The 10,342-nt window shown below is 42.8% G+C and overlaps 1 protein-coding gene across 1 annotated transcript; it reads left to right on the top strand.

Annotated features, from left to right (window-relative positions):
- Positions 1 to 77: 77 nt before the first annotated feature.
- LOC113006605 (solute carrier family 22 member 2-like) lies at positions 78 to 9,491 on the top strand. Its single transcript, XM_026142671.2, has 11 exons — positions 78 to 489; positions 4,348 to 4,451; positions 4,617 to 4,771; positions 5,261 to 5,429; positions 6,024 to 6,138; positions 6,684 to 6,784; positions 7,824 to 8,038; positions 8,113 to 8,221; positions 8,629 to 8,741; positions 8,818 to 8,917; positions 9,192 to 9,491. Exons 1-11 carry the CDS (start codon positions 91 to 93, stop codon positions 9,286 to 9,288), a joined length of 1,677 nt encoding a protein of 558 aa, XP_025998456.2. The 5' UTR covers positions 78 to 90; the 3' UTR covers positions 9,289 to 9,491.
- Positions 9,492 to 10,342: the final 851 nt, after the last annotated feature.

Below are 10,342 nucleotides of genomic sequence, written 5' to 3'. Positions count from 1 at the left end.
GCACTCTGCAAAGGGAAGCTCAGCATACAAATTAGACTCCGGCTGAGTGTTTTTTGCAGCTGGTTAAAGTAAAGAAACCCTTCTACAATCATGACCACTTTTGATGATATCTTAGAAGAAGCTGGGAAGTTTGGCCGCTGCCAGAAGCGTATCTTCATCCTGCTGTGTATGGTGTCCATGCCATGGGCAGGTGTGTATGTCGGGATAGTCTTCCAGGGTTTCACCCCTGATCACTGGTGTCGAGACCCTGCAGTGGTGGAGAGGAGAGAGGCATGCGGTTGGAACCTGGCAGAGAGTCGCAGGCTCACCTTACCTCTGGACAACAGCTCTGGTCAGCAGAGCAGCTGTGAGCAGTACGAGGTGGACTGGAATGCCACTGAGCTCACCTGTGACAAACAGGAGCTGGAGGACCTCAGCAGAACTCCCACAATCAGCTGCAAACATGGCTGGGAGTACGACTACGAGGGAAGACGGTCTTTTGTTACTGAGGTGGGGAACAAGAGGTCACAGCCAACACACACAGACCAAAAAACAAAACATAGACAAAATATTTTTTGAGTAAAAAAACTGAATTCAACAACATGACGCAGCTTGGAATATAGAAAACAGAAATAATGATTTGTTTTTTAAAAAAGGGGTCATTCAGTCTCGACTTAAAATAATTTTTTGCTGCTTTTGCACCTTGAAATCTGCGGCAGTGTCTGAACATGAATATCTCAAATAATATTAAAGGTAAAAGCCTGGAACTGTAATTTGGGGCAAATGCAAAAAAGGTCTGTGTTGGCTAATTAAAATATGCAAAAACAATTCAAGCCAACCTGTAAAGTCCCACATATTTATATTTGTCTATATTTAAATATATTTATTTTGTTTTTTTAGTTATTTTATTGATTTATAATTGGTAAAATTTAGATTAAGTCTACTGCTATTGTTGCTTTTGTGGGGCAGCTTGTCATATTTGCTCAATCCAACATGAAAGTTGAATGAAAATTGCATTTTCTTTATTTTTGAGAAAGAATTTCTTAAAAAGATTCTGCATGCTTTATTTTTGCATTATAATGAAATGTAACTATATATCATTCAGAAAGCATTCTCTGGCAATGTGAAGTGTTTTTTTAATTGGGTGCTCAAAGATTTTACAGAAAAATGTTCAGGCTTTTCTATTTAATAGATTTTAATGTGTGAAGGGAAAAAGTGGGTATATATATACATATCCATCTATCTTGTATGTGCAGATAACATTTTACAGCAATCATTGTAAGTGTTCTACTTTTCCTGTAATAAAATTGTTATGCATACAGTGGGGCAAAAAAGTATTTAGTCAGCCACCGATTGTGCAAGTTCCCCCGCCTAAAATGATGACAGAGGTCAGTAATTTGCACCAGAGGTACACTTCAACTGTGAGAGACAGAATGTGAAAAAAAAATCCATGAATCCACATGGTAGGATTTGTAAAGAATTTATTTGTAAATCAGGGTGGAAAATAAGTATTTGGTCAATAACAAAACAACAACAACAACAACTCAATACTTTGTAACATAACCTTTGTTGGCAATAACAGAGGTCAAACGTTTACTATAGGTCTTTACCAGGTTTGCACACACAGTAGCTGGTATTTTGGCCCATTCCTCCATGCAGATCTTCTCGAGAGCAGTGATGTTTTGGGGCTGTCGCCGAGCAACACGGACTTTCAACTCCCGCCACAGATTTTCTATGGGGTTGAGGTCTGGAGACTGGCTAGGCCACTCCAGGACTTTCAAATGCTTCTTACGGAGCCACTCCTTTGTTGCCCGGGCGGTGTGTTTTGGATCATTGTCATGTTGGAAGACCCAGCCTCGTTTCATCTTCAAAGTTCTCACTGATGGAAGGAGGTTTTGGCTCAAAATCTCACGATACATGGCCCCATTCATTCTGTCCTTAACACAGATCAGTCGTCCTGTCCCCTTGGCAGAAAAACAGCCCCATAGCATGATGTTTCCACCCCCATGCTTCACAGCAGGTATGGTGTTCTTGGGATGCAACTCAGTATTCTTCTTCCTCCAAACACGACGAGTTGAGTTTATACCAAAAAGTTCTACTTTGGTTTCATCTGACCACATGACATTCTCCCAATCCTCTGCTGTATCATCCATGTGCTCTCTGGCAAACTTCAGACGGGCCTGGACATGCACTGGCTTCAGCAGCGGAACACGTCTGGCACTGCGGGATTTGATTCCCTGCCGTTGTAGTGTGTTACTGATGGTGACCTCTGTTACTTTGGTCCCAGCTCTCTGCAGGTCATTCACCAGGTCCCCCCGTGTGGTTCTGGGATCTTTGCTCACCGTTTTCATGATCATTTTGACCCCACGGGATGAGATCTTGCGTGGAGCCCCAGATGGAGGGAGATTATCAGTGGTCTTGTATGTCTTCCATTTTCTGATGATTGCTCCCACAGTTGATTTTTTCACACCAAGCTGCTTGCCTATTGTAGATTCACTCTTCCCAGTCTGGTGCAGGTCTACAATACTTTTCCTGGTGTCCTTCGAAAGCTCTTTGGTCTTGGCCATGGCGGAGTTTGGAGTCTGGCTGTTTGAGGCTGTGGACAGGTGTCTTTTATACAGATGATGAGTTCAAACAGGTGCCATTCATACAGGTAACGAGTGGGAGACAGAAAAGCTTCTTACAGAAGACGTTACAGGTCTGTGAGAGCCAGAGATTTTCCTTGTTTGAGGTGACCAAATACTTATTTTCCACCCTAATTTACGAATCAATTCTTTACAAATCCTACCATGTGGATTCATGCATTTTTTTTTCACATTCTGTCTCTCACAGTTGAAGTGTACCTCTGGTGCAAATTACTGACCTCTGTCATCATTTTAAGTGGGGGAACTTGCACAATCAGTAGCTGACTAAATACTTTTTTGCCCCACTGTATATATATGTATGACCTATGGGACCGGTATAGGAAATGAATGGGAATCCACTAATTGGTTATGAGAAGACCTGGATTGATTACGAGAAGGCCTGGATCCTGGATCCTGGGATGCCTAGATCTATACAAGATCAAAGGAAGGCTCTCAGGGGGCAACACTAGAGGCCAACTTCAAGCCCATAGCACAAGTCACCATCAAGGGATGGTGCGGGATCTACCAAGGAGATGCTCTGTTCCCACTGCTGTTCTGCACAGGCCTGAACCCCTGAGATCATTAACAAGACTGGCTACGGATACCGATACAGTTGTCAGCCATCTCCTGTACATGGATGACATCAAGCTATATGCCAAGAATGAATGAGGCATTGTTTTACTGATCCACACCCCCAGAATATACAGCAATGACATTGGAATGTCAGTCGGACTGGAGAAATGTAGTTGGATGATAACAAAGTACAAGAAGGTAACATTGCAGACATAGAGGACAGTTACAAGTACCTGGGGATTCCACAGATGAATGGGAACCATGAAGAGGCCGCTAGGAAAGCTGCAACCACCAACTTCCTGCAGAGGGTCAGGCAAGTCCTGAGGAGTCAGCTGAATGGTAAGAACATGATCCGGGCTATCAGCACCTACGCCCTGCCCGTGATCAGCTACCCTGCTGGGATAATAAGTGGGCCAAAGGAGGAGATAGAAGCCACTGACCTCAACATCAGGAAACCCCTGACCATGCATGGAGGGTTTCACCCCAAGTCATGCACCCTGAGGCTGTACACTAAGCGGAAGGAAGGAGGCTGGGGACTAATGAGTGTCAGTACCCCAGACCAGGAGGACGCAGAAAACATCCAGGAATACATCAGGAAGATGACCCCAACTGACAGCGTGCTCAGTGAATACCTCAGGCAACAGAAACCCTAGAATGACGAGGAAGAGGAGGAACCATCATGGAAGGACAGGCCCCTGCACGGTATGTACCACCGGCAGATAGAGAAGGTGGCTGATATCCAGAAATCCTACCAGTGGCTCCAGCAGATCCCAGGAACGACATCGGAGGTCTCTGTCCAGCTAAGAGCTCAGATACAGCTGAGATACTGCGCAAGCCTCTCAAGCCCCCAGGCCTCTGGTAGAGGACCCGAGCTTGAAGGATTGACCGCCCGCAGGGGCGAGAGGGAATTTGTTTTTGTACACGTGTGTGTGTGTGTGTGTGTGTGTGTGTGTGTACACATAAATAAATACATAAATAAAAAGAGAACTGTGTTGCTCAGAGAATCTGACTACTTTGGTAAAACCTAAATATGTCCATATCCCAAGCAAAGATTTATTAATGACTAATATGGTAATTTTGTGTTGTTCATAAAATGAACAAAAACATGGGCAGCATGCCATACAATTTGTTTTGACAGATTCAGGACATTTTTCACTTTGTGTTTTCCCAGTTTGACCTGGTGTGCTCGGATGCATGGTTGGTGGACATGTTTCAGGCCACTCTGAACGTGGGGTTCCTGGTTGGAAGTATTGCCATTGGCTACCTGGCTGACAGGTTAGGCTATGATTGTGACAGTGATTGAAAATTGACTCAAAATACATTAAATTACTATCTATTTATATTTTTTTCTTGTTGTTTTTAGCACTTACATGACCAAATAATTGACATTATGTGAGACGGACTTACAGCAATGTGATGATTGTTGATGTCTGACTTCAGGTTTGGCAGGAAAATGAGCTTCCTCATATCCAACTTGCTGAATGGGGTTGCAGGGATCCTGGTGGCCGTGGCTCCAAACTACATATCTTTACTGGTTTTCAGGACTCTCTATGGGTTTGGAGTGAAAGGAGGCTGGGTAGCTGGATATGTGCTGAGTAAGACCACCTTATAACCTTTACCTTTGCTTTTCACCACAGTCAATCAAGGATAGTCATTCCCTGAACAGCTTTTACTTGCTAGCAAGGGAGACTGGTCAGAACCAGGGTTTTGGAGCTGAACGCCTTTTATTGAAAACAGTTACAGTACACACAAGCACCTCCCATAGTAAACCCCCCTATGGTTACAAAAGGGTGTGCGTGTGCGTGTGCGTGTGTGCGTGCGCGTGTGCGTGTGTGCGTGCGTGCGTGCGTGCAGGGTCATAAAAGCAGGAAGGTTACTAAACAACAAAACAGAACCCTCACACAGGATGTTCCATTAAATAAAACAATGCAGCCTCCCCCACCGTCCAACAGGCTGGAGAGGTGGTCAGAGACAAAGGCATGTCTTTGATCCTGCTGCTTGAACTAAGACTTACAAATTTAAGTAAAACAGTGACAACATTTAACAATGTGACTCCAACACACACCTTCCTCTATTCATCTCAGTCACAGAGATCGTGGGCGTGGAGTTCAGACGTACAGTCGGAGTAATTTACCAGATGTTCTTCAGTATCGGCATCCTCATCCTCCCTCTGCTCGCCTACTATATAACAGACTGGCGCTGGCTGCAGGTCGTCATCACCATTCCCTACATCCTGTTCCTGTCCTACTACTGGTAAGAGTCACCACAACCACATACAGCAGTATGAATGAAGTTTTATTAACCCATCTTTCAACTTTTATTTAACATATTTATTTGGGCTGTAGCCAATTTCAGTGACATGTAGGTGATTTTAAAATGTTAGAAATCTGTCTTGTAGTCATTTCCAAATGTTTTATAAAAGTGAGTAGTCTTCTCACTTATGCTAAAAAAAACATTATCCAGTTATTATATACATATTAATACATTTTAAATGCAGGTTTAGAATAAATGTTTTCTTTTGTAGAGCCAATGAGGGTATATTACACCAGAGGTACTGTGGAGAAAAGATATTATTACCTTTAGTTTTTTGCCGCTATGTCAACCTGTGCACCTTTAGCACTATATTTTATCAGATGCTACCCTTACGTGGGTTGTCTGTTTTGCCTGTTCTTTCTTTGTACGACCCATTAAACCTTAAAATAAAACCCAAAAATCTCTTTGTCTTAGTGAAAAAATACACGCACCTACTGATAATTTGTCATTATCAATTAAAAAAAGAAAGAATTTGTACCTTTAAATAGTTTTGTATTTAACAACAGATTTGTTGTTGACATTTTACATTTCCAGGTTCATCCCAGAGTCTCCGAGATGGCTTCTCTCTCAAAACCAAAACTCCAAAGCAGTGAAGATCACAGAGGACATAGCCAAAGAAAACAAGATGACTCTTTCCAAGAACATCGAGGTAGCCATTGGACACAAAATCTCTGCATCTGTTGCCTGGAATCAAAATCTATCAGCATATAACATGACAATTTGAAGTCTAATTCATTGTGACTTATTAAGTGAGATAAAACTTACATTTTAGGAAATAGAAATAGATTTACATTCCTGTAAATGTGTGAGAACTGAAAATACCAGTTTGTGGACTTTGGAGAGAGAAATGTTGTCCCATTTGTGTCTGATGAAGCTCCTCAACAGTTCTGGGTCTTGCTTGTTGTGTTTTTCATGTCATGATACACGAGATGTTTTTGGTTGGTGAAAGGTCTGGACTCCAGGCAAGCCAGTTCAGTAGCTGAACTCTTCTACTTTGAAGCCATGCTGTTTTAAAAGGTGCAATAAGCGGTTTCAAGCCTTCCATGAAAAAGACACGATCTGGATTGGATTAGACTGCATTATTTTTTGTGAGATTTTTTTTCATAGAGAAACATAGTAAAACAGGCTGAAGCTAAGGCATAAAAACAACCAGAAATACTTTTACTATGTGATGTTATATAAATGATCCTGCAGACCCTGAAAGATGATAACGCAGACTCAACCACCGCTTCCTTCATGGACCTGATCAGAACGCCAAACATGCGAAAACACACTTTTATCCTCAGCTATAACTGGTAAGGATTCAATTAAAGCAGGACACAACTGTTATTATAAATGACTCTTCTTTATCAAAAAAAAAAAAAAATCTATTTAGGATAAAGTCTCCCAATTGCCAGTCTTGGTAGCCGGGAATCGGTCCGCCAGGACCTCCGCCTGACGCACATTGCACCCGACCCCTACGTGTGTCTCCTGCGGGTGGTGGGACTGCAGGAAGATGGGCCCATGTCCCTTTTTCGGGCTGTGCCCGGTCAGGCCCCATGGACTAAGGCCCGGCCACAAGACGCTTGGCCTTGGGCACCCTCCCCAGGCCCCTGTAACCCTATCCTGGGCAGGGTAAACTGTTCCCTTGATGTTTTCCTCACAAGGGTCTTCTGAATCGCTCTTTGTCTGGTCCCTCACCCAGGACCAATTTGCCATGGGAAACCCTACCAGGGGGCAAAAGCCCCCAGACAACATAGCCCCTGGGATCCCTTGGACAGACAAACCTCTCCACCACGATAAGGTAGCGATTCACGGAGAGCTGAGTGTAAAAGCGAAGCTCTCAATTTACCGGTTGAGCTGTGCCCCTATGGCCACGAGCTGTGGGCAGTGACCGAAAGAACGAGATCGCGAATACAAGTGGCGGAAATGGGCTTCCTCCGAAGGGTGGCTGGCCTCTCCCTTAGAGATAGGGTGAGAAGTTCGGCCATTCGGGAGGGGCTCAGAGTAGAGCCACTGCTCCTCCACATCGAAAGGAGCCAGCTGAGGTGGTTCGGGCATCTGACAAGGATGCCCCCCTGGGCACCTCCTGGGCAAGGTTTTCCGGGCATGTCCCACTGGGAGGAGGCCCCGGGGCAGACCCAGGACACGCTGGAGAGATTATATCTCTCGGCTGGCCTGGGAACGCCTTGGTGTTCCCCCGGATAAGCTGGAGGAGGTGGCTGGGGAGAGGTAGGTCTGGGCTTCTCTGCTTGGGCTGCTGCCCCCGCGACCTGGCTCCAGATAAGCGGAAGAAAATGGATGGATGGAATTTAGGATAAAGATTCGAAGTTAATGAGATGTTTTTTCTCCCAGGTTCACCAGTGCTGTCGTCTACCAGGGTTTGATCATGAGGCTGGGCATTCTGGGAGGAAATGTCTATATCGACTTCCTCATCTCTGGCTTGGTGGAGTTTCCTGCCGCCTTCCTCATCCTGTTCACCATTGAGCGCATCGGCCGACGCCTCCCCTTCGCCACGGCCAATTTTGTAGCTGGAGTCTCCTGTTTCATCACTGCCTTTATTCCTGACAGTGAGTGATTTTATTTGGTGCTCTTGAACGTTGATTTCCAAGTTTTCTTTTAATGGTTCTGTCTGTTCTTGCAGGCATGTTTTGGTTTAAGACGGCAGTGGCATGCATCGGCCGATTGGGGATCACGATGACCTTTGAGATGGTGGTGTTTGTTAACACTGAGCTCTACCCGACGTTTGTCAGGTATAATACAGAAAATGTATTGTGTTTGGGATGAACAGGTATAATTTATACATCAACTAAGGTAATCAGTAAACAACAGTAAATTCTGTGTACAGTATAACAAAAGAACATCACAAATCACTATTGATAGAACTGTGCTCACAGAAAGCTTAGACTGCTGCCAAATCCGTTTGAAGCTGTACCTGGTAATATAAGTGTGAAACTGATCAAAATATGAACTTTTATCCTTTTCTTTTATGTCACAGTTTCAGAACCTGTCCAAATCCAGCTGTTTTTGTATTTGTATGTAGATAACTAATGTAACTGTGGATATTTAGCCTTTCAAACATGTCTTCGCATCAAAAGTTTAAAAAGTAAATATACTTTATTTTAGTAGATTAAAAGAAATGCTGTTTTTATGTCTTTAGGAACCTGGGAGTGTCTGTTTGTTCCACTCTGTGTGATGTTGGAGGCATTGTGGCTCCATTCCTGCTCTACAGACTGGCTGTGATCTGGCTGGAGCTGCCACTCATCATCTTTGGTGGGTTTTCTGAGAGTAAAAGTCAGATAAATGTGACTATCAAAGCTTAAATGCATTATTGAATTGTGTTGTGTAGGGTTTCTGGCTTTCCTGGCTGGAGGTTTGGTGCTGCTGCTCCCTGAGACCAGAGGCGTACCGCTGCCCGATACCATCGACGACATTGAGTTCCCAGAAAAGTGAGTAGTTAGTGCAGCAAGAAAATTAAGCCCCTTTAAATCCCGTCATATCTCTGTTATTGTATCTATAGTAAGTACAGATTGAGAGACTTTTTTTTCCCCAACACAGCACATTTAGTATTTTTGCTTAAACTGACTAAAACATATAATCAGTTATCAGAAAAGCTGTTGATTTATGTTCTGATTGACAATCAGATTTATGAATAATAATGCATGGGTGTTTTAGACTCGTAGCTTTGTAGTTGATGTGCATAACGCGACTTTGTGTTTTCAGAGCAAAGGAGAAAATCGGACTGAAGAACCAGCAGATGGTGAACCTGCTGCCCAACTACCAAAATACAGCGTCCAACAAAGATTGGGCAACTGTTTAAGCTCCTTTGCACACCAAAGTATTTATTTATGCTGTTTAACAGTGCTGCTTGTGGATATATTAGTTACTTCCTTGATTTTTATTTTAGGAGCCAATTTTAACAATTTCTCAGTTTTTCTTTGTGCACAGTGTTTAGTGTTTAGACTAACTTGTGTCTTTTTATGGAACCACGTCATACAGTTATTAAAGTTATCTTTAATGCAACCAAGCTTCAAGTATTTTCATTTAAAACATTTACTGTTATAAGATTTAAAGTGCGCCATCATCTGTGCCTTCACTTAATTAATAACCTCAGTAAACACTTTTCATATGAGTTTATGTTTTCAGTTGTCTCTTTCAACTCTTTTGTAAGCTGATGTTAACCTTTTGCATTTAGGTTTCAGAGTTTTCCACGGTACAGAAACCGTTTTAGTGAAAGTTACAAATGATCTTCTCATGGCCTCTGACAGTGGACTCATCTCTGTGCTTGTCCTGTTAGACCTCAGTGCAGCTTTCAATACTGTTGATCATAATATTTTATTACATCAATTAGAGCGTGCTATTTGTATTACAGGTACTGTGCTGCAGTGGTCTAATAGACTCCAATTTGTTCATGTTGTGGAGATCAGGGAAATATTTTACTGCTACTATTCATAACCATTATCATTAACCATTGCATTAATTCTTATTCTCATCAAAAACATTGATTGACGCTGTTGGTATTATGTTATAATTTGTATTACTGGTGTTATCATAATCACGTACTAACCTTTTCATTACAGGTGTAGTTGTAATCATTTTATATACACTTTGCATTTCTGTGCTTATTTAAAGAGTTGAAGCTCAGTCAGGTAGTTGAAGGTCGTGAACTTTGGCGCTATGATCAGACAATACGTGGTGTAAGGGATGTTGAGCTATGGAAAGAACACACAACACATATTTTACATTCTAATGGTGAGTCCTCTTCACACACACTAAGGTTAATTATGGATTTCCACAGGATTCTGTGCTAGGAGCAATTCTGCTTATACATGCTTCCCTTGGGCAGTATCATCAGAAGGCATAGTATACATTTT

This window comes from Astatotilapia calliptera, chromosome 15 (genome assembly GCF_964374335.1).
Source record: "Astatotilapia calliptera chromosome 15, fAstCal68.1, whole genome shotgun sequence".
Classification (NCBI taxonomy): Eukaryota; Metazoa; Chordata; class Actinopteri; order Cichliformes; family Cichlidae; genus Astatotilapia; species Astatotilapia calliptera.
The sequence above is the reverse complement of the archived record's forward strand: the minus strand, read 5'-3'. Positions and strand labels throughout refer to the sequence as shown.